Source organism: Rhinoderma darwinii, chromosome 5 (assembly GCF_050947455.1).
Source record: "Rhinoderma darwinii isolate aRhiDar2 chromosome 5, aRhiDar2.hap1, whole genome shotgun sequence".
Classification (NCBI taxonomy): domain Eukaryota; kingdom Metazoa; phylum Chordata; class Amphibia; order Anura; family Rhinodermatidae; genus Rhinoderma; species Rhinoderma darwinii.
The window spans coordinates 288,516,879-288,542,222 of NC_134691.1; the positions used below are offsets into that span (position 1 = coordinate 288,516,879).

At 42.4% G+C, this 25,344-nt stretch overlaps 1 protein-coding gene across 1 annotated transcript in view; it reads left to right on the forward strand.

The window, feature by feature from the left end:
• Positions 1-714: 714 nt before the first annotated feature.
• HIBADH (3-hydroxyisobutyrate dehydrogenase) overlaps positions 715-25,344 on the forward strand; it is a 110,138-nt gene continuing 85,508 nt past the window's right edge. Inside the window, exons 1-4 of the mRNA XM_075828628.1 lie at positions 715-851; positions 12,205-12,362; positions 21,290-21,399; positions 23,126-23,247. Of these exons, the coding sequence (XP_075684743.1) occupies positions 779-851; positions 12,205-12,362; positions 21,290-21,399; positions 23,126-23,247 (463 nt within the window). The 5' untranslated portion in view covers positions 715-778. The remainder of the gene's footprint in view (positions 852-12,204; positions 12,363-21,289; positions 21,400-23,125; positions 23,248-25,344) is intronic.

Consider the following 25,344-nt stretch of genomic DNA (forward strand, 5'->3'; position numbering starts at 1 on the left):
TATTTTTTACCATTAAAGGCGTCATCATGATGTATACCTTGCATACTGAAGCATGGGCACGGCTGCAGTAACCCCGCATGACCAGCATTATTATTGGGGGACGCTCCGGGTCCACAAAGCAAAATCTACTGTTTGCAGCGGCTTCTCTGCTCCAGCTTATTAGAGGGGTCCTCAGTGCGGTCCCCTGTATGTCCTTCAAATGCCCTAGTGGAACATATGGACAAGGGTTGTCCTAATGAGACGAACCCAATCTGCGGTCATCCGTTATAATCAATTACACTTTATGTTTCAATGCAATAAAAATCAGTGTGACACTAGTGTGAACAAAGCCTTGCAGCAAGTGCATACAGAACCTAATATAGATGTATTTCTTTTTATGAGACATATTGCGAAAATCGCCCTGAAGTAGAACTCCCCTTTAAATAAATGCTGGATTCCGTAATAACGAACAGAAGTGGAGTCATAAATCGTCCTATTCGACAGCCGGGCCCTGCAGTAGCACAATAGTCCATTCCTGGCTGTATGCAGCACATGAGACCGCATCTCTCCAATCCCCGGCCCCTATTCTTCCAGTTTAGCCAATCAAGCACAGTACATCGCGGCCAACCACACTGCACAGTGAAGCGGGCGTGGCACTTTCCCTGTCCCTCAATTGGACGTGTATAGTGAAGCTTAATAGCGATTGGCTGTAAGAGGTGTCAGTCATAAGGTCCTCTGACGTCACCGCGGGTGTTTAATCCAGGATCCTAGAAGTGGAGGTCAGCTGGGAGGAAGAAGCATGGCAGCTTTGCTAAGGAGGTCTGGCAGTGCCCTGCACAGCTCTATCAGCAGGCATGCACGCCTTGCAGTGGGTAAGCCTCAGCTGTGCAAGACTTTGTCTACAATCCCTTGTACTTTGCATTACACAGCACCATAAACAATGGTTGTGTATAGTGTGCCAGTGTGTATACCCGTCCCGTCCTGCACACCTGTCACTAGTAAGTACCAGGATGAGGGGGCACTGTCCTTACCTTGTTCTGTCTGCACCTTCCGTACATCTGTAGTGAGACTTCCTGTAACTTCAAGCGTTGGGCATTTCTTCATTATTTCTTATCCAGTCCTAATCTTCCAAGGTCACCATTGATTAACGCTTGTTATTTGCAGGTGTATTGTATTTTTTTTAGTTCTATAACCTTTATATATTTTCTGGATTACTGTATAGAGAATGTGCCCACATCAGTTACTGTATCTAAACATCCCCACAACATTCTGAAATCAAAAATACATATACCCCCCTGCTAAGCAAGAAGATGTGCCCCCCTAGCTCTGCCCCTTGCCAAAACACTTTTTTGTACCATGCAAGCCCAATCCTGTCTTATTGCCCACATAAGCATGGTCTCTGTGCCCACCTTTAGTGACCCATAAACATACTCCAGCATTTCTCTTCTGTGGGTTTACATGTTTGTATTTCCATACAAATGCAGCATGGGCGCATGTCATAATGGCTATAAGCTCCATACAGAAGTGAATGGAGCCTGATAAAAGGGAGCTGTAAGGTTCTGTTCACACTAGCGTCATGGCTTCATTTTATAACGTCTCCTATGCAGCTCCTCCCATCCTGGTCTAAGGACTCATTTGCATCTGTGTTAGAGGCTCCGTAACGGGCCTCTGCTGCAGATAAGGCTGACACCAGAAACAATAGCTCGGCATGCTGCGCTAATGTTTCCGGTAAAACCACAGACACCCTGACGGAACCCATTAAAGTTAACGGGTCCCATCAGCTGCCGGTGGTGTCCGTCGTGCATGGGAAGTGGCGTATCAGGTATTTCCGTTGAGCTGCTTCTCTGACGGATAGAAGAGCGGAAAGCCAAACACAGGTGTCGAGCCAGTCTTAAAGAGACACACAGGCCACATTACACAGTAAAAGCAGCACATGTGATATATACTGCAACCAATCTGCCACATCTGAATTTGGCCTTCTGGTTCTTTGTGTAAATTTCCCCGTTTTTTCCTTGCATGTCTATACTTTTTATAAAGTTTTTGATTTGCACATCAGCATAATGATCTAGATATAGACCTTTTGTAAAGTTCACATTTTATCAAACCATGAAACATACATGTTGGGGTCTAATGTGCAGCTGTGTTCAGCTTTTTTCTAATTTAACCTAGAAAAATAGGTAGAGTAACCGCACTTTCATTAAACTTTTGATCTGTCTTAGGGCCGTATAAAAAGTTTGGATCTGTGTGGGTCTAAAACGAAGGTGCAGAAGTGCTCAGCTGAGTGCCCTGCACCATCGTCTGTGATCAGTGCTCCCTGTCATGTTGAAGACGGCTTACATAGAGATTCCATGTGAGCCTTCTTCAGTCTGACAATAAGCGCTGATCGCAGCCGGAGGAGCAAAGCGCTCAGCTGAGCGGTTCTGCACCTTGATTTTATCAATGATGGGGGTCTTAGTACCCGGACCCCGGCCAATCCAAACTTTTGATATGTGTCTATGACATATCAAAAGTTTGAAAGTGTTGTTCCTATTTAATGTCCGTGTTGGATTAGTTCCCCTTTGGTCCCTGCTTTGTTGCACCGATGTAACTGCCCCCACTCTTCTTTGAAGGCCCAGACTCTGAACATGAGCCCATGCATCCTTTTTTTTTCAGTCCGCTCCTTCTGTTGGACAATAATGCCTGGCTTGAGACTGGCATTAGTTTTCTTTCCTAAGGAATTCATTGGGTTGAATGCCGGGCTCGCCAAACTTGTCATTCTATGGTGTTATTCACACAAACATGTCCGATTTGTGTCCACGAAAAACGTTTCACCAATTTGAATGTTCGTGAGGTTTCTATGTCATTTGTTTTTCTCGTCCAGGTGTCACTTTTTTTTTTTTAACCTTTTAACAATTGTTACGTGAATAGCGGACAGCACATGGATGTCCCTCTGCTGTCCAATTTCTTTCACGCATCCATTTACGTCAAAGGCAGAGCCTAGTCTCCAAAAACGGTCCAGAATATGGCATGCTATGGTTTTATCGCAATGGACACATTCTCCATGAGAAAAACGAATCTGTGAATAGCCTGATTTGAATTTCATGGCTCAGTGTGCAGTCCGATGTTAAAATGCAAAGCACATTGATGAGAAATACGTTAGTGTGAATAATGCTTTAAGCAGGAATGGACCTTCCTCAAACTGTTGCCACAAAGTTGAAAGAACACAATTTTCCTACAATGCCATTGTATGTGGTTGCGTTATGTTTCCATGTTAAGGAACTAGGGGGTCCAACTTAAACTATGTAGCACAGTCCTAGAGCTATTATTCATCTAGCGCCAATCTTTAGAAGTCTCAGTTGATGCCTTTTCCTGGTTAAACTCAGGCACTTCTGTCATATAACCATGAGCATTACCACTGCTCCAGAGTAACTGTACTGTCACATCACTTTTTATATGTTCTAAAAACATGTTTTGATCGGTGGGGTCTGGGGGCTGAGACCCCTACCGTCGCTGAAACGGCAGGAATGCTCATCAACTTTGGCTGTGATTTGCGCTTCTTGCTAGGCTGAAGACGGGTTCATGGACGTTCTATGTGAGCCATCTTCAGCCTAAGGCTACGTTCACACGAGCGTATCAGATTCACGCGTGTGAATCTGGTCCGTGTGTGTTGCGTTATGCATCGGTGTGCTTTGCGAGAGGTATGCGTTATTCATGCACTCGCAAAGCAGTTTTTTATTTTTTATTCTTTTCAATCGAATTGATGCGCAAATCACGCACCGCATACGGATGTGCATTCGTGTGCGGTGCGTGGTTTTCACGCACCCATTGATTCAATGGGTGCGTAGGTGCATGAAAACACACCAATGTAGGACATGCAATGAGTGTCACGCAGTAGACTCTCGCTGCATGAAAACTCACGCATGTGTGAACGGCCCCATTGAAATCAATCGGTCCGTCTGCTGCGCGTGATTTCCATTCGCAGCACACGGATGTTATTCACGTTCGTGTGAATGGGCCCTTACAAGGAGCGCTGATCACAGCGATGGTGGGGGTCTTTCAATAACTTGTTTTTGGGAGGGAATTTAAAAAAAAACAAACAGCTATTCCAGCAGTGTTTTAAATTTACACCGTTTATTATGGAGCGTAAATAACATGTTACCTTTTATTCTATGTGTTGATTTGATTACAACAATAATTATGTAGGTTTTTTTTTTTTTGTTTTTTTTTACATTTTAGGCCTCGTTCGCATCTGCGTTGGGGTATTTGTTCTGACGCTCCGTCAGAACGGGACCCTGAGCAGACACAAACGGAAACCACAGTTCTTGTGGTGATGTCACTTCCAGAGGTAGTTTTTGAACTCTAGTGGTGATGTAACAGAGGAGAGGTGATTATTACTTGCGTCAGCGCTCAACGGCCCAACTCTGTGAGGTTACGTGGTCTACTCAATCATGGCTTAGCTGTTGTTGTTCCTAGACTCTTCCACTTCACAATAATAGAATTTAAAGTTGACTGGAGCAGATCCAGAAGATCAGAAATTTTAGGAACTAACTTGTGCCATTTTATGACCGTGCCACATTGAAGGTCACTGAGCTCTTCAGTATGACTACCAATGTTTCTCTGGAGGTTACATGGCTGTGTGCTTGATTTTATGCTCCAGTTTTCAATGTGTGTGTCTGAAACACCTGCACTTAATAATTAGAAGGGGTGGCCACAAACTTTTCGCCATATTGTGTCGTCCTGCTTTAAAGAGGCTCTGTCACCAGATTTTGCAACCCCTATCTGCTATTGCAGCAGATCGGCGCTGCAATGTAGATAAGAGTAACGTTTTTTTTTTTTAAAAACTATCATTTTTGGCCAAGTTATGACCATTTTTATATTTATGTAAATGAGGCTTTCTAAAGTACAACTGGGCGTGTTTAAAGTTAAAGAGGCTCTGTCACCAGATTTTGCAACCCCTATCTGCTATTGCAGCAGATCAGCGCTGCAATGTAGATTACCGTAACGTTTTTATTTTTAAAAAACGAGCATTTTTGGCCAAGTTATGACCATTTTTGTATTTATGCAAATGAGGCTTGCAAAAGTCCAAGTGGGCGTGTATTATGTGCGTACATCGGGGCGTTTTTACTACTTTTACTAGCTGGGCGTTCTGACGAGAAGTATCATCCACTTCTCTTCAGAACGCCCAGCTTCTGGCAGCGCAGATCTGTGACGTCACTCACAGGTCCTGCATCGTGTCGGCCACATCGGCTTCAGTTGATTCTGCAGCAGCATCAGCGTTTGCAGGTAAGTAGCTACATCGATTTACCTGCAAACACTGATGCTGCTGCAGAATCAACTGTAGCCTCTGGTGCCGATGTGGCCGACACGATGCAGGACCTGTGAGTGACGTCACAGATCTGCACTGCCAGAAGCTGGGCGTTCTGAAGAGAAGTGGATGATACTTCTCGTCAGAACGCCCAGCTAGTAAAAGTAGTAAAAACGCCCCGATGTACGCACATAATACACGCCCACTTGGACTTTTACTTTAAACACGCCCACTTGGACTTTTGCAAGCCTCATTTGCATAAATACAAAAATGGTCATAACTTGGCCAAAAATGCTCATTTTTTAAAAATAAAAACGTTACTGTAATCTACATTGCAGCGCCTATCTGCTGCAATAGCAGATAGGGCTTGCAAAATCTGGTGACAGAGCCTCTTTAACTGGTTCCCGACCGCTGGCTGTATATTTACGGCCTGCGGTCAGGGTCCTTAAAACCCGAGCCATAGACTTTTTACGGCTCGGGTTTTAACTTGCTGCCCGCGCGATCGGGCAGCTGAATGTCGGGTCTCCGGCTGTCAGTGACTGCCGGGGACCCTGAGGAGAGGATAGAAGCAGCTTTCACTGCTTCTGTCTTCTCCGATGTGTTTTTACACAGCGTTCAATAAACGCTGTGTATAGGAATAGAGACAGCAGCAGCGGCGCTGTCTCTATTCCTCCCGGTGATCATGTGACAGGTCACATGATCGCCGGGTGCCGTTAGTGACAGACTGCTGCTGGGTCTTACAAGACCCAGCACAGCCCTATTAGTGACAATCGTCACTATGAGAGGGCTGATTTCCCCTGTAACTGGGGCTGCTGTGCAGCTCCAGTTACAGTGGAAAAGATGGTGTAAAAGAAAGAAAAAAAATATATAAAGTTCCCCAAAGGTCTTTTTTGACCATTGGGGGACAGACCATAGTAATAAAAAAATAATAAAGTAAAGTGCAAAAAAAATGTAATAATAAATACACATAAAATACCCACCCCAAAAAAAAAACCGTTCCCCCCCCCCGCCAATCATTGTTGTAACGCTAGCGCTGACCCAATTACCCTAATATAGACATGTAATATATTAAAATTTACGATAGACAATGACGATCACAAATAAAAGGTCTATTTTAGGTTAAAACTATGTTATTACCCAAAAAAAATAGCTGAAACGTAAAAAAGCTTATTTTTTTACTATTTTCAAACTTTATGAATAAAAATTCTAAAATAGCAAAAAAGGTGTGTATAAAAACGATAAAAAATGAAACCTGCATTGTCTACGGAAAAAACGTCGCAAAAATCACGTCGTTAGCCCAACAAATAAAAACGTTATAGCCATTTAACTAACACGTGCTAAAAATGGCTAAACGGTGTCTGGTCCTGAAGGCGCAAAATAGCCCGGTCCTGAACTGGTTAAAGTACAACTGGGCATGTATTATGTGCGTACATCTGGACTTCTTTAATTAGCTGGGTGTTGTGTATAGAAGTATCATCCACTTCTCTTCAGAACGCCCAGCTTCTGGCAGTGCAGACACAGCCGTGTTCTCGATAGATCACGCTGTGACGTCACTCACTTCCTGCCCCAGGTCCTGCATCGTGTCGGACGAGCGAGGACACATCGGCACCAGAGGCTACAGTTGATTCTGCAGCAGCATCAGCAGGTAAGTAGCTACATCGACTTACCTGCAAACACTGATGCTGCTGCAGAATCAACTGTAGCCTCTGGTGCCGATGTGTCCTCGCTCGTCCGACACGATGCAGGACCTGGGGCAGGAAGTGACGTCACAGCGTGATCTCTGGAGAACACGGCTGTGTCTGCACTGCCAGAAGCTGGGCGTTGTGTAGAGAAGTGGATGATACTTCTATACACAACGCCCAGTTAGTAAAAGAAGTAAAAACGCCCAGATGTACATACACAGTACATGCCCAGTTGTACTTTAGAAAGCCTCATTTACATAAATATAAAAATGCTCGTTTTAAAAAAAACAAAAAAAAACGTTACTCTTATCTACATTGCAGCGCCGATCTGCTGCAATAGGAGATAGGGGTTGCAAAATCTGGTGACAGAGCCTCTTTAACCTGTAATAATTTAAGGCACCGCAGCAGAGAAATAATTTCCTAATGACCTATAGTTTACCAGGGAATAGACCATCTGTAAAGCTCTGTTCACATCTGCGTTAGTATTTCCGAACAGTATAACAATAAGGGTATGTGCACATGATAACTGCAATTACGTCTGAAAATACAGATCTGTTTTCAGCAGAAAACCGCTCCTGAATTTCAGACGTAATTGCATGTACTCGCGTTTTTCGCCGCGTCTTTTACGGACGTAATTTGGAGCTGTTCTTCATTGGAGTCAATGAAAAACGGCTCCAATTACGTCCCAAGAAGTGTCCTGCACTTCTTTTGACGAGGCTGTAATTTTACGAGCCGTCTTTTGACAGCGACGCGTAAAATGACAGGTCGTCTGCACAGAACATCGTAAAGCCCATTAAAAGTAATGGGCAGATGTTTGCCGACGTATTGGAGCCGTTTTTTCAGACGTAATTCGAGGCGTAAAACTCCTCCGTTACGTCTGAAAATGGGTCGTGTGAACCCAGCCTTACAACGAACGTGCCGGATCTATCAAATGATGGACACCAACCGCGCTCGACAGAGCCCAATGAGTTAATGGGTTTTGTCGGGTTTCTGTAATTTTGTCGGACAAAATATTGCTGCATGCTGCCTGACAGCAAATATGACGGAATCTGTGACTGAGGCTCCTAACAGAATGTCCAACGCAGATGTGACGAAAGCCTAACCAGTTCTTGGGCTGAAAGTAGAACTGCAGGGAGTTTGATTTCTCTGTAGCTTCCCTGTCCTGGGCCAAGACCATTTTTGCATGTAGCCCTTTCTTTTCTTTATTGTTAAAAAGCCCCAAATCATAAAGAAGGTCATACCGATAGTATATTAGGCAATTGCCGATGATTGATAATTTCTGTAATATAAATGTAACTGGATTCTTTTTGGTGTTTTTTCTTCTTACTTTAAATCAAGATTTTTTTTTTTTGCTTGGCGCATGTTATATTTACTTCAGTTAATGTTTTATGTACCATTGGTCTTGAGACGAGCATATGACTTGGATTTTTGCATGTTCATCTGTCACCTTTGTACACTAGTGCTGTGCAGTATGTGAAGCCCTGAAGACATTGGCATTTTACAATTTCACATTCTTTTCTCACTACTTCTGCAGGGGCCTCTGTTGGATGTGTCAATTGTGGTTTATTACAACAGTTGCTCTATATTTGTGTTTGCGGGATTACAGACCCCAAGAAAGCTACATGGGTCCTTAATTTTAACAATTTTGTGTTTATTCTGCTTTTAATGTTAGTATAATTATACTTTGCAAATTTGGGGCTAAATAAAAGGTTTTACCATAATGAAAATGTTGACATGTGCAATGCCCACACAGTTCACTGCTACTCTTGCGTTGATTTTGAATGGGACCAAGGCAGTTGTGCAGCTTTTTCTATGCTATTCTATTGAATAGCCACTCCAGGTGAGAAAAGGCATGTTGACTTATTTGAAGGTCGGATCATGTGATTCAAATTGAGCCACTGCCTTTTACCTGGGATTACGTGGCCAAAATCTTTCTAGCATAAACCCTGAATACAAAAAGATTACATTTTAAAAAAAAAGCGTGTAGAAATGTGCATTATAAAGACTTTGTTCCCGGCAATTGTTTCCGGTACTAGCCTTAGTACAGAGGGGCCGATCTTTGTACCGTTGTAAGCCATATATTCAAATGACTGAACTTATCAGTCCCGCTGGCTTTCAGGACTTTTAGGGCTTGTTTACGCATAATGGAATTGCTGCGTATTTTCCATCCGGAATTGCGGACAGAAAATACGCAGCAGAATACATTAGCAGCAAAGCGGATGTGATTGAGCAAATGTCATCCACGTGCTCTGTAAAATTTCAGTCCTGAAATTCACCTGCGGTGCGTATGTTTTTTGTTCCGCAGCACGTCCATTTTTGCTGCGAAAAGTGGACTTAATTCCTGCGTTTTTCAGTGGAGATATCACCATCTCACAGACTTGACAAAAACGCCGCAAAATACGCATGATTATCTGCACATAAAAAATGCAGGAAATGGTGCTGTTTTTCGACAGCCGATTGTCTGCTAGTTTAAGAGGAAATGCTGCAGAATTTTTCTGCGGCAATTCCGTTACGTGTGGATAAGCCCTTACTGTCTACAGACCTTTATGTGCAATTGAGTGTTTCTCCAGTTTTTAAACATTGTAGGGACACGCCATAAGATTTTTCATCAGTGGGGTCCGTGAGCTGGGATTGGAGATCTCTAAGGTGAAGATTTATTCTAGTCATTGGTGGAGTTCCCAGCTTATGGACCCCACTGCTGAAAACTTTCAAAAGTTTATCTAAATGAGGGGTTCACTTTAAGTGCACAAAAAAGGTCTGGAGATCCAAATCTGCAGATCAGGATTAGTGTTTGCAGTGGGAGCGCCTCACTCATGGGTGGTCATAATTCATTAAGTTGTGCCCCTGTGACAGAGCCACATTTAACTCCTCACGGAATAACCATTAAGGACTTCTTTCCATCTCCGACATTTATGGCATATCCGCAAGATTATCCATAAATGTCTAATAGATGTGGGTCACCCTACCGCCGTTCTGCCTGGTGAGGCGGCAGTTGTTTATGTAACTCCCTTAGAACAGAATGCAAACAGCCACGTTCATGTATGGCCACCTTTCCACTTAGTCCCCCAACTGGGTTCGGCGGCCAGTGGCAACCTTACGAGGCAGGCTGGTGGTCAGAGAGGGGACCCACATCTCTCAGACATTTATGGCAAAACACATTAACATTTGTACAGGTTAGGACTGTTTCTTATACTGATGACCTATCCGCAGGATAGGTCATCAGCATATGATCGGTGGGGGTCCTCCAGGTGCAGGGAGCTATACAGGGGTCGGTCCCGGTAGCAGAAGGCTCCAATCACTATATAGCAGCCGTACTGCAGCTCTGCTCCTATTAAGGCCTCGTTTACACGAGCATGTGCGTTTTGCGCACGCAAAAATCGCAGCGTTTTGCGTGCACAAAAGGCACTTAACAGCTCCGTGTGGCCTCAGCATATGATGCGCGGCTGCGTGATTTTCGCGCAGCCGCCATCATTATGACACTCCGTTTGGATGTTTGTAAACCGAAAAGCACGTGGTGCTTTTCTGTTTTCATTCATCCTTTTCACTGCTGTTGTGCGAATCACGCTGTTTGCACGGAAGTGCTTCCGTGTGACATGCGTAGTTTTCACGCACCCATTGACTTCAATGGGTGAGTGATGCGCGAACAGCGCACAAATATAGAACAGGTCGTGAGTTTTTTGCAACGGACTCACGTTGCACAAAAATCACGGACTGTCTGCACGGCTCCATAGACTATTATAGGTCTGTACGATACGTGTGAAAATCACGCGCGTCGCACGGACGGATAACACGCTCGTGTAAACGAGGCCTTAAGTGAATAGGAGCAGAGCTGCAGTAACCCAGCACGACAGCTATACAGTGGTTGGAGCCTTCTGCTTCCATCACCAGCCTCTGCATAGCTTCTGGCAGCCGGATCAACTGATCGGTGCGGAGTCCGGCTGTCAAAGACCCCACCGATCGTATATTGATGAGCTATCCTGTGGCCTGTGGATAGGTCATCCGTATAAAACACAGCCGCAACCAGGACAACTCCTTTTAACTAAGGTATGCCCTGGTGCCTTAAATTTTAAAAAGTCAGCCCCAGTAATTGCAATGCAAGGGCTGACAGGCTTGATCCAAAAGGAGTCCTCTGGTTTTGTTTATGCTACTTAGATGCCACGATCAGTATTGAGTGAGGCATCTAAGGAGTTAACGAAACACTGACCTTTTTGTTTTTTTTGTTTTTTTTTTTTGCTCTGCCCTCAGTTGAAAATCTGAAGTGCAATTTAGTGAGGTGTATTGGCTTAATGGGTGCTTTTATTTTTTTGTGTAGTTGCTTTGTTTCTGGTAGCCATTGGGTCAAGTTATCCCCATTCTGACTAACCAAATCCTACACCGTCAGCAGGTCAGTCACTCAATGCAAGTCCACGAGACTCACATCAAAGCTCTCATAGGCTTGCATTGAGTGACTCCTAGAGAATTCAGGGGGTCAGAATGGCGATCACGTAACCCAACAGCAGCCAAGATCGGAGCTGCTTCCTGTAAGATAAAGTGCCTGGTAAGCCAATACTTGTCACTACATTACACTTCATCACGTTTTCAGATTGGGAGGGAGGTATTGCCGGAGTGGTTCTTTAAGCAGTTGGGATAGTAGGTTAGTCTGACATCTGCACTGTCACTGTGGTGGCTGGGATCAATCACAGCAGTCCACTCACTGAAGTTGTGGGCACATCTGTACGTCATGGAGTCTCTAGGCAAAGCAGAATTGAAGTGCAGTTACGGTACGGTGCGCCAATCTCCGCGTGAAATAGACACTTTTTTGTAACCTTAAAAAATCAACTATTGTGTAAATTTTCTAGCCCAATCCTGTGTTCTGGTTCCCATCTCAAGGGACCTTGAACATGAAGTAGCAGGTCTAGCAGTGTTCTTGTAGAATTATTATTGTATGTATATGCAGCAATTCTCTTGAGTGAGAACCATCTATGTAAATCGGTCCCTGCAAGACCATGTACAGAATACAGGCCACTCTTTACATTAGACTGTATTGTGAAAGGCGCAGCAGACACATGATATCAGACCTTGATTTTCCTGCTCTTACCTGAACAACTGAGATATGAATCTGGTATCCATTTTATAGTCTCTCCCTTTTATAAATGATAGGTGAATATTAAACCTTTTCACTGCATTAAAGATTATTATTATACTTTTTTTTATTTTTTTTTGTTCATTTTATTATGAGAAAGTTATGTGTTTTATCAAGTACTTTTTTTTTTCTGTCAGTATCCAGGTCCATGGCATCTAAAACTTCTGTTGGATTTATTGGACTTGGAAACATGGGCAATCCAATGGCAAAAAATCTTTTGAAGCATGGTTACCCAGTGATTGCTTTTGATGTCTTTCCAGAAGCCTGCAAAGAATTTCAAGACTCTGGTGCACAGGTATATTAATATATTATTGTTTCTTTTGTTCTTTAGGTAGTCTGTAGGTACATGTTGAACATGGGATCGGCTGTATTAAGTAGTACTTCTGTATGATTATAGAACGTTTTCACCTAAAGTCTTGCCTTTACGCCTAATTGTTAAACAATCTGTTTATGTTTGACTTCTGGTTCCCATCACTTTAGTCTTGCCATTCAGTTGTATGGGAAAGCTGGGCGACAACAAAGCTAAGAAAACAAATGTGACTAAGAAATAGATGACTTGACTAAAGATTTATAACTACAGAATATATACATCTAAAAGTTTTTCTTTATTTTTTTACTTTTATTTTATACTGAAACACTTAAAGGGGTCCCTAAAAATTGATGGCCTATCCTCAGGGTAGGCCATAAATATCTGATCGGGGTCCAACTCCCAGTTCCAACGCCGATCAGCTGTTTTGTACAAGCGCTACTTCCCCTTCATACCTTATCTGCTCGTACTGTGATTCTCCGACATGCTTGTAGCGGTAGTTCACAGTACTACAGCCTTCTCCCATTTAAGTGAATGCGGCCCCCTCAAAACAGCTGATGGGCGGTGGTCCCGGTAGTCTGACTCTGACCGATCTGATATTGATGGCCTATTCTGAGGATAGGCCATAAATTTTTAGGGACTGGACTACTTGTGTCGTTTATGCTGCAAGAATTCTTATCGTTGGCCGCATATCTCCCTGTATAAACAGGTAGAAGTGCTCCTGTCATAATAGAAATGTATGGGGCCGAGCGATCGTAGTAACGAGTGCTCATCCCCATACATAGCTCCTTGTGAAAGAAGCAATCGAGCGCCTATCAACAAGCTGTCTCGTTGATGGGCGCTGGTTTACATGGCCCATGTCGGGCCGTGTAAGAGGACCCTTAGTTTGATTGCCCTTTTAAACTGTTTAATCCATGCATTGTAACTATTACAATTTCTTATCCTGTAGAATGGTAATTAGATCATGTGATCTAAATGATGAATCCTATCCAGTGTTTCAGACTAGTCTGTGGGAGAGCCTTGCTCTGATTTTGTATTTTTCGAATTCTTCCCTCTGAAGGGTAAATTCATACGTACTTTTACATGGCACGACTTGGGCCGTGGCTACGAATGACGATCGATGAGGTAGCTCGTCGATTGAGGACCGTTTGCACCTTTCACAAGGAGCAATGATCAGTTATGTATGTGGACGAGGGATCGTTACTAAAGTTGTTCATTCCCATGTGTTTCCATCATGTCAGCAGCACGTGCGAATGACTAGTGGTTATTTTATTGGCCACATAGACTAGCAGTTTAGCCAATGACTGATTGTTGTCCTGATTACACAGGTCAGTGATCGGGAACGAGCGTTCATATAAATGCTCAATTGCCCAACCATTGGTCCGTGTAAAAGGGCCTTAAAGAGGCTCTGTCACTAGATTTTGCAAGCCCTATCTGCTATTGCAGCAGATAGGCGCTGCAATGTAGATTACAGTAACGTTTTTATTTTTAAAAAAAACGAGCATTTTTGGCCAAGTTATGACCATTTTTGTATTTATGCAAATGAGGCTTGCAAAAGTCCAAGTGGGCGTGTATTATGTGCGTACATCGGGGCGTTTTTACTACTTTTACTAGCTGGGCGTTGTGTATAGAAGTATCATCCACTTCTCCTCAGAACGCCCAGCTTCTGGCAGTGCAGACACACAGCGTGTTCTCGAGAGATCACGCTGTGACGTCACTCACTTCCTGCCCCAGGTCCTGCATCGTGTCGGCCACATCGGCACCAGAGGCTACAGTTGATTCTGCAGCAGCATCAGCGTTTGCAGGTAAGTAGCTACATCGATTTACCTGCAAACGCCGATGCAGCTGCAGAATCATCTGTAGCCTCTGGTGCCGATGTGGCCGACACGATGCAGGACCTGTGAGTGACGTCACAGATCTGCGCTGCCAGAAGCTGGGCGTTCTGAAGAGAAGTGGATGATACTTCTCCTCAGAACGCCCAGCTAGTAAAAGTAGTAAAAACGCCCCGATGTACGCACATAATACACGCCCACTTGGACTTTTGCAAGCCTCATTTGCATAAATACAAAAATGGTCATAACTTGGCCAAAAATGCTAGTTTTTAAAAAATAAAAACGTTACTGTAATCTACATTGCAGCGCCTATCTGCTGCAATAGCAGATAGGGCTTGCAAAATCTGGTGACAGAGCCTCTTTAAGGGTTTATTCACATGTGCACGTCCGTTACGGCTGAAATTCCGGTGCTATTTTCAGGCGAACAGCTCCTGAATTTCAGACGTAATGGCATGTGCAGGCGTTTTTCGCAGCGTCCATTACGGACGTAATTGGAGCGTTTTTTTAATGGAGTCAATGGAAAACTGCTCCAATTACGTCCCAAGAAGTGACAGGCATTTCTTTGACCCGGGCATCTTTTTTACGTACCGTCTTTTGACAGCGGCGTGTAAATAAAATGACCGTCTGCACAGTACATCGTAAAACCCATTCAAATGAATGGGCAGATGTTTGCCGACGCTTTCAAGCAGTATTTTCGGCCGTAATTCCAGGCGTAAAACGCCTGAATTACGTCCGTAAATAGTGCGTGTGAACATACCCTAATTGTTGTGAGTTTTACCTGCGGCTCTATGCTGGTAAAATCCACAGTGGATTACAGTACCAGGTAGGGCTGAGCGATTTAATCAAATTTTAATTCGCCCTGGAGGCCTGTGACGATTCTGTTTTTAGACAGACTTGTTGAATCGATTTTTCATAATGACCCCTCTGAGCTGAGCTACAGGAGGAAGCTCCGCCCCGCCGTTTGTTACTGCCCCGCCGCATCATCACCTGTGACTAAAATAGAATTTCTCGTTTACCACTGTTGCTCCCCTGCGCTGACGCTTGCCACCATTCCATCTGTTCAGTGAGGAGAGAGGAGACCGTGTACAGGACGCAACAATGCTGTCTCCTCCTCCTGTAGCTGTCCGACATAATACTCCGCAGTACTAGCACGGCATGTCAGTACTCAATCGGTTAGTCTTCTATTGGCTGGCAGGTTATAAAGTAATTTGTTGCCAGCCAATGGCAGGAGGGCATGCAGAAAAGGGATGGGGGGGATGTAAACGGAGATTGGTGCTATGCGCTAGATGAGTGAGTGGCTATATCAGCTATTCCTCAGAGACCCAGGTAAGCTAAAATGTCGGCCTTTTTAGCATTTGTTTGTGCCCCCAACACACACGTAAACCAGTACCTTCACTGTACCCCTGCTGCACCCCACCACATTATACTTTGCTCTTCTTGCTACCAGCATAGCCTCCGGTTAGCTTGTAGGCTATGTACACCTTTGACTGTGTGTGTGTGTATGTATATATGTGTATATATATATATGTGTGTGTTTTGTGTAACTTTCAAAATACTTTATATTAAAAATGATTTTTACTTTTACAGCTGTTTTGTATCCTGTATACATAGCCGCTGAGACCTGCATCCGTCAGGTCAACGATACAGAGGAGTTTAGTGTCAGCGGATCCTGCAGGATCGAGCTGTTAAAGATCACATCTAAGTTCATAACTAAGATGTGGTCAATTAAAGTTGGTCCTGCATGACCTGCGGTCACTTAACCCCGTCAGTCCCGTGGACCAGATGGATTCAGGTCTTAGCGAATGATACATCTGCTCTGTATACAGTATACAAAGCAGTTGTATCTCAAAAAGTAAAAATTATTTTTAAAGTTGCACCAATCACACTGATGGGCATTTTTATAAAAGAGAAATAAATTTGTATTTCTGATAGAAAACAGTATTTGCAGAGGTTAAAAGTTGTGAAATCACGTACAATTATTATGGAAATATATGTTAGTTATTTCTACAAAGAAAATAATTGATTAAAAAAAAAAACACTCCCATGAATATTGTTGTTGCTTTGATCTCTAAACTGACTCGCCAATTCACACAGCATCTTATTTGTGGACCGGAACCCAGTTTTTCTATGTAAGTCTATGAGACTCCCATTCAAGTCTAATAGATTTATGCTTCAGGTCCACACGAGTTGATGTGTGAATTGGCGAGTCAGTTTAGAGATCACGTGACTGCACGGGGGAGCCCAACGGAGTGTATGTATTGAAAGCTAGACGCTTGGTGAGGAAATAAATACGTGTACTAGATGCCCATTACAAACGGGCAAAGTAAAAAAAGTCTTCATGGGAGGAGTTCTTTAAATTCTCTTGGTATTTTTTTCAATTTATTTAATAGTAATAAGAAAATCGAGATTCGAATCGAAAATCTTCCATAGGGTTATTTTTTGGCAAAACCGCCCAGCCCTAGTACCAGGCAAGTGGATTTGATTTGACAAACCTTATTCTAATGCGGCAGACTAAAGCTAAAATGGACTATAGCCTAAGGGAGAAGGATAAAGTGTTTTTGTGTTGTTCTTTTCTTTGTTCATTTGTCGTGAAACCTCCCAGGAGTAAAGGAGATCCGCTCATTCTGAAGTCATCTTGTTTCCATATCTGGTCTGTCATTTGCAGATTTATGAGGTTCATAAATAGTAAGGAGTTGACCAGGATTTTGTTCCAGAAACAACGTCCCTCTTCTCTGTGGGCTGTCTGGTATTGCAGTACGGCGCCTAGTCACTTGCATAGGGAGGAGCTGCAGTACTATACAAAGCTAATAGACAAAAGTTGTACTTTTTCCAGGGACAACCCATTCAAGATTTTTATTCCCATTGCATTAGCTAATTTTCTCCTTAGCCCGAAAATTCTGGATTTGTTAACATTTCACCATTTTCCATACAATGAGTGAAATCTGCTGCTTTTCCGCGGGTAATCCACAACAGAAATGTGCACACGTTGTGTAATTTGGTGCAGAAAATCTGCATTTATCAAAATCACAGGTAAACGGAGGTAATTCTGCAAGTAAAATACGCACCTAATAAGGTGGCGTGTTTTTTATGTTTTTAGGTGCATTTTTTTATTTTTTTTTCCATTTTGATGCCTTTTTTTTTTTTATTTTTTTTTTTTTGTTAAACCTGTCAGCAAAAACTTAACATAAACTCACATGCTGCAGATTTTAAAACACGCTGCAGGTCAATTAACGTGCGAAAAAATTCCGTAACGTGTAGATGAGATTACTTACAATCTCATTAACTTTGCTAGTACTGTATTACGCTGCAGATTTGTTGCAGGAAAATACACACGGCAATTCCGCATGTACTACGCATCTTGTGCATTTGGCCTAAAGCCTGCTGTGAGTTTAAAACGGACGTTAGATCCTCGGCAGCAACTTGTCAAACTATAGTTCCTCAGCGGTTTTAAAAGTTGTTGTGTGCGATGAGTCCTTCAGGCTGGGTTCACACCGGCTTTGAACCATTCCGTTGTTCTGCTCTGTCAGAGAAGCAGAACAAGGGAATAATGTAACCGTTGTACGTTGGAACCTGCCGGTTGTCGACGGAACCCATTGACTTTAATTGGTTCCATCGGCTTTCCGTCGGGGTGCCCCTGATTTTATCAGACTCCATAGCACAGCATGCTGCGCTATTGTCTCAGGTAAACCCTGCTGGATCTGTGACGGAGGCCCCTAACGGAGTCTCCGACGCAGATATGAACAGTACTTTAGACTGACCACTTTAAAATGTAATATTTTCGGGCTATGTTACTGTTGCCTTTTTTTGTTCAATCTCTTTGTTTTAGTATATTTTTATGGCAATGGCTCATTTTGACAGAAAACCAGGAAAGTGTCCTGTTCCTCTAAGAGCAGACTGACCGCATATTATAGGATGAATGAAAAAACGGACTGATAAGTGTATAAAAAATATTGCGTCGTTTGCTGTATGAGGTTCACCTGACAACCATACTGTTGATTTAGGGTGGACACCTGTCTGTGTATTTAATGTGTTTGTTTTTTTTTAGGTTGATGATGTAACTCATCACAAAAATAGGTCCTAGAGATTTTATTGCTGGTCTCCACCTGCTTATTGAGGCCATCTGCCCCGTAAGTCTGGAACGTTGTGGATGTTTTTCAACAGACCTAATTAGCGAGTAAAGATCCCTTTCCCTCTTTCATTGAGCGTTTTGGTGGTAGACAGCAATGTTCCTTTTCAGTCGAAGCAGAAAGGAACTCCCCGCTGAGCTTTTGAAGGCTACTAGGCATTCTTGTTACTTTGGACTGTGACTTCCACACAGTTACTTACTTGGCATAAAAGTGTTAAGGCATTGCCATCTTTTCCCCACAATAAAATGTTTTCCAGGACTCTCTTTTTACAAGTGCATACCTATTTTATGATGGAGTACCCAGGCTGTTAACAAAAAGGAAAGGCACAGGTTTTTGTTTTCTTTGCATTCTTCAAGAATTTAAAACCATTCCTGTCATTTTATCGGCAAAACCACATTTTTTTTTTTTTTGTGTACATAAAATTCTGTATAATTATCTAAAAGATGATAAGCAATTTTTATAAGATTTGTCAATTCAATTACTCTGGTGTAAAAAATTAAATATACAAATTGTCAAACAGCATTTTTATTTATGAAGACCACCTTCCCATGCCACATTTTACCATCTGTATTAAATGGCTATTTTGGTTTGTTGGGCAAACGTGTCACCGGTGAATCTTAATAAATCTCTTACCTTCTAAAAAATTTCTACATAATCCTAAACCTATCATTATTATTAATGTCAAGATCATTAAGTAAATCTGTACATCCACTAGACAATTGTAGGCAGATCAGACATGTCTGTTTTAGGAAATACTTGATGAAATAACAATCCCGTCTTGTGCCGTTCCTCTCTTATTCCTTCTAAAATTATATGAATAAATAGATATTTGGGTGTTACTATTCCACCTGTCAAAGGGGTGTCTTCAGTCTCTCTTTCAGCACTGATTGACCCCCCCCCCCCTCAAATGGTAACACCCAGTTGTCAATTTAGTTAAAAATTATGAGGAAGAGTAATAGAGGAATAGCACAATATAGAGATGTAAGAAAAGATCTGCCAGAATTTATAATTTCATGGGGAATACAAGTATTTGCTAAAACATGTCCGGAGAAGTGACAGGTCCTCTTTAAATAAAAACGCAAGCGAACGTGTTAAATCGTTCCCAGCCTTAGCCCACATTATAAGTGTTCGCTCTATTTAACACCATACGACCTTTTAGGGTGTGTTCACACGCTTACCGAAAAACGTCTGAAAATACGGAGCTGTTTTCAAGGGAAAACAGCCCTTGATTTTCAGACGTTTTTTGAGCAACTCTCGTTTTTCACTGCGTTTTTTACGGCCGTTTTTGGAGCGGTTTTCTTTGGAGTCTATGAGAAAACGGCTCCAAAAACGTCCCAAGAAGTGTCCTGCACTTCTTTTGACGAGGCTGTAATTTTACGAGCCGTCTTTTGACAGCGACGCGTAAAATGACAGTTCGTCGGCGCAGTACATCGTAAGACCCATTGAAAGTAATGGGCAGATGTTTGCCGCCGTATTGGAGCCGTTTTTTCAGACGTAATTCGAGGCGTAAAACGCCTCCATTACGTCTGAAAATAGGTCGTGTGAACCCAGCCTTAAACTGTTTTGTTTTTTTTCTATTCTATCTGATGGCATAGATGTGAGCCCGGAAACCCTGCATATTCCTTTTATCTGCCATATATATCTGTGAGGTACCATATTTTCCCCTAGAAACAAAGTTTCTAGAGGAGTAGAGCTCTGTAATAGGGTATGCCATGATTTTTTCTCACAGATCCATATGGAGTCCATGAGGGGATAACTTCCGTTGTCTCTTTGTATATTTGGAGGGACACGGAGGTACACTATTGGGCCATTAAAGGATATAGGTGCCATGTTACGGATTTGTAAAATGAGAAATACACACAAATGACTGCGGACTGTGTCCTATACAGCAGAATGCACGTCACATCCGGTATATAAACTCCATTCTACTGCAAGAAGAGGCACAGATGATGGTTGGACTAGGAAGGTTTGTGGTGGTCACCCAGTTCTTTGCCATGCAACTGTTCAGGCACATTTTACCTGATCTTTTATTATTCAGAGTCAGCAGTAGCATCAGCCACCATGATAACTTGGAAGAATTCACATGGGAAATAATGATTTTCAACAGTTTACCCTTACAACATTGGAGCAGATGTATCAGTGAGTTGCACCTCGGTTCCCACCAGTGTTGTGTTTTTAGTTTTTTTTACGCATTTTAAATTCATTGCGTTTATTAAATGTTTGTGCCATAACGAACATTAAATTGCAATATTCTGGCCACGTCGGGTCACGCACATAGATTGGTTTTGTGGCAGAAAATGCTGGTCTAAAGTATACCACGCAATAGGTGGTGTAAAGAAGGGAAAGGAGTCCCAACATGCACCAGTATAAGCCAAATTTAGGCTTCATCTACATCCGGGTCTAGTTCTGACGTTCCATCGGAGCTTCCCGTCAGAACGGGACCCTGACTGAAACAAACGGAAACCATAGGGTTCAAAATGACTGAAACATTGCATAACTGAGGCAAACGGAAACCGTTGGCACCGGATCCAACACCATTCAACGGTGATGCAAACGGAAACCTATGGTTTCAGTCAGGGTCCCGTTTTGACAGGAAGATCCGATGGAACGGGACCCTGACGCAGATGTGAACGAAGCCTTATCAAACTGCGTGCGTGTCATAAAAAAAATGTGGCACTTCTTTAGCCTAGATTTGCTACCTTTTTTCTCTCTAACTGCTCTGTTTCTTATTTAACTGAAATAATGAAAGTATGTGTTAAGGTATAAAACAAAAAGTTTAACCGCGTTATGTTGGTTTATTTTAAAGGTAAAAAATAAGTTTTGCCTCTTATTGTTTTTGTACTCTTGAGGTGTAGTGGCCTAATTAGTCTTTTCTGTTAAAATTGTCCTTTTTTTTCATTGTGCATTCAGGCAGAAAACGGGGATGTAATACACGAATATCTTTTTGTTTTCTCAGATTGTAGATTCACCATCTGAAGTAGCAGATAAGGCAGACAGAATTATTACCATGCTACCATCAAGCTTGAATGCAATTGATGTCTACACAGGAGCAAATGGGATCTTGAAGTATGTTTTTCCTAGCAGATTTGAATAATGTCCGTCCATCTCTGTAATGTTTGTGATGTGTCTGTCACAACATATGGGATCTAAACCATTTAAATGGTGTATACACCAGCAATGCAAATGAAAGCTGCTCGTCATTAGGAGTCAGTGTAAGCTTGTCTGGTATATCCAAATTTACATGCAAAGTAATGAAGAGTATCATTACTGGACGGGGAGGTAATGCAGGTAGAGTGCTGATATGGTCCCTACTGCTACAAATGACTAACCTTCCATTCATTTATTTTAATATTTTGAAAGACCTCCCTGTCTAGAAAAAAAAAAATCATACTCCCTTTTTTTTAGTCCCCATGCACACGACAATATTTTCATCCATCCCGAAATAGTGTCTGTAAATACGGATCCGTAGACATCCGTATAGATATATATACAGAAGGGTCTCCGTAAATACAGTCCGTATTGCATCCGTATATACGGATCCGTAAAATAAAGAGGGAGGCTGAAAATGATGTCACCAACATGTTGCCTAGCAACGCTTCCGTAGCTGTCCGTATTTACGGCAGCGCCCATAGGCTTCTATGGGAGAGTCCGTGCCGTAACTACGGACAAGAATAAGACCGGTTCTATAATTTTTTCAAAACGGACACCCATCAGTAAAAATACTGAAAGGTGTCCGTGGCCAATAGAAATGAATGGGTCTGTAATTACGGATGAAATATCGATCGTGTGCATGGGGCCTTAGTGATACAAACATCTACCTGATGCATGGCGTTGTCAGGGGTGTCATTAACAAAGTAATGCTGGATATTATGCAAGGACAATAGTATCTGTAGCGTGCAGTCGCACCAGCATAGTATCCACTAGCCCAATAGGCTCACATTCACGGCAAACATGGGGGGTCTTTGTTAGATCCTCTGCTGCCATGGCAATCCATCGGCACAACATGATCGCATTGCATTGGTGCTAATGGGCTGCCATGTGAGCGTGATACATGTATTGTTCGTGTTTAGGACCCCCCAAAATGTTATGTCATTTGGCTATGGGAACAAATTCTAAATAAAGCGAACTCCTAGTTATAAGCATACAAATACACTGTAGCCCATCAATCACTACTGAGAAGGGGAAGTGGGGGAGCACTCCCCACCTGAATAAAGGCAAATACGCTGTATTCTTTGATCGCTCCTAATATCCAAATGGCAGGATATTTTTTTTGTGTGCCATTTGGGAGAGCAGACCTGTCAGTACATTATACTGCCCTTACATAGGGCAGTGTAGTCTGATGACAGACACGCTTTAAAAGTAATCTGTTTTGACTAAACAATTTTTTCCAAATTGGTAGAATAACTCCAGTCAGAGTGGTAACAATTTCTTTCCTTCAAAAGGAGTCATTCCCTTATACGCATGGCAATTGATGTAGGGAAAAAATTAATTAGTCGGACAACCCCCCCCCCCCTGAAAAAAGAATGTTACATCTACACTAAGGCCTCGTGTACATGGCTGTATTACGGCTCTATACAACTTTTAACTTTTAAAGCCGATATAGGATACCCATAGGTATCTATGGGGCCCTACTGTACCTCTGTATGCTTCCAATTCATATGGAGGACTTTGCTGTCAGATTCAGTATATTTTATGAGACTACTATGAGTACATGATGTAATAAATCTGTGGTATTTACTGGTGTTAGTAAAAATTACTGATTTAAAAAAATAATAATTTTTTTTGAACGTAGGAAAGTGAAAAAGGGCTCTTTACTGATTGATTCAAGCACCATTGACCCAGCGGTGTCAAAAGAATTGGCAATAGCAGTTGAAAAAATGGGAGCAGTGTTCATGGATGCACCTGTGTCCGGCGGTAAGTGTTTGAAAACCGTTCATGTGGAACGCTTTCCTCAACCCAAATTGCCATAAACTCTGGGGTGTCCATTAAAAGCACAGAAGGGAAGTTCCAGTGTATGTCTTTTTTTTTTTTTTTTTCGGAACCTACTCTTCGAAGATGTACTTTCTTTTTTTATGTATGATCTGTACAGTATTCCATTAAGCCCTGCTTGTTCTAAAAATGCTCAACCACCTTAAGTCATAACCCTTTAATGAGAAACTACCCTGGCCATTTAAAGGGTCAGTTTATCACAAAAAGACTTCTTGGTATAATTTTTTGCATGACATTCACAAAGGTAACTGGAGTCACATGCAGTGAATGATATTTTGTCCCGCATACCAAGAAGCATAACCTCAAGTGCACGAGTGTATTATGGCTCCGTACATGAGCCCAAAGACTTCTTGGATTACTAGTATGATGAACATTGTTCACTTTTATTATTTTTTCAGATCCTTTCTGTATTCTGTAAAGTAGCGTTTATTGCATGAATTTCTACGTCTGAATTGCTTTGCGTGTAGCGAATACTTCTTACATGGCGCTAAGATAGAGATCAGACCGGTTCATGTACTGCCACCAGTTGTTGTTGCTCTCGGCTCTGTTTCATTCCAAGCCCAGTTTCTATTCACGTATTAAATGTTTTACACCCTAAAATAGAAATATTAAAATCCCGTATTTGATAGCAGTACTCCAGAATTTTAAATTAACTCTACATATCTAACATGGGAAAATATATTCAACTGGTCATTGAAGACTTCCCAGTTCTCTTGGTTCCTCATGTGCAGTAACGGTGTGAACTCATTCTGTTCAAAGCTCAGCTGTTTGTTATACAGGATTCTCCTAATTCAGAAACAGCCATAGACTAACATGGCTAACCTCGGACGTGACAACTGCACCTGTGCGGGGCGCGTTGTCACGGATCCCCCATAGACTAATCTATAGATGGGTGCGTGACACACCGTAAAATAAGACATTTCCTACTTTTTCACGGACCCTTCACACACTCCGTTGAAACAACGGTCGTGTGAACGGCCCCATTGAAGTACATTAGTCCGTGTGACCGTCGTTGTTTTAACTGCCACCCCACGGATGAGATACACGCTCGTCTGAATGAGCCCTAAGTGTTTGTTTGTTATATTGAACATGTTCATGGAGGAGCTGCTTGGTACCCTGGGCTTAAACAGGCTCTGTCACCACATTAGAAGTTCCCTATCTCCTAAATAATCTGATCGGCGCTGTAATGTAGATAACAGTGGTTTTTATTTTGAAAAACGATAATTTTTGAGCAAGTTATAAACCATTTTAGATTTATGCTAATTAGTTTCTTAATAGACAACTGGGCGTGTTTTGACTTTTTACCAACTGGGCGTTGTACAGAGGAGGGTATGACGCTGACCAATTAGTGACCAATCAGCATCATACACTTCTCATTGTTCCAGCCCATTGTTAGTGTGATTGTCCAGTGAAAGAAGCTGGGCTGGAACAATGAGAAGTGTATGACGCTGATTGGTCAACGTCATATACTTCTCTCCACAACGCCCAGTTGGTAAGAAGTAAAAACACGCAAAGTTGTCTATTAAGAAAGTAATTCGCACAAATCTAAAATTGTTTATAACATGGTCAAAAATTATCGTTTTTCAAAATAAAAACCACTGCTGTTATCTACATTACAACGCCGATCAGGTTATGTAGGCGATAGGGCACTTATAATCTGGTGACAGAGCCTCTTTAACCTTGTTTACCTGGCCCTGTTCCCCCTTTTTGCCAGACAGTCTATTGTTAGTTATTGTCACACCCCGGAGTGAATGAACTGCTAAACTATGACGTTACTGTGTGAAAAGTCCAGGAGGGCTGTAGTGAAGCTTCTCCTAGTACAGTGTCTGCAGAAATGGATGGATCACAGGCCTATGAGCAGCTTCACTCAAATACAGTTAAAGGGCTTTTCTTGTAAAGACAACAGACTTCTCTATCTTCTGACGATCGGCTGTTATCACAGGGGAGGCCGAGCCTGGCAAGACATTTTCCTGCAATTTTTTTATAGTCTCTTCATTCTGGCTCATAGAGCAGGGTCTTGCA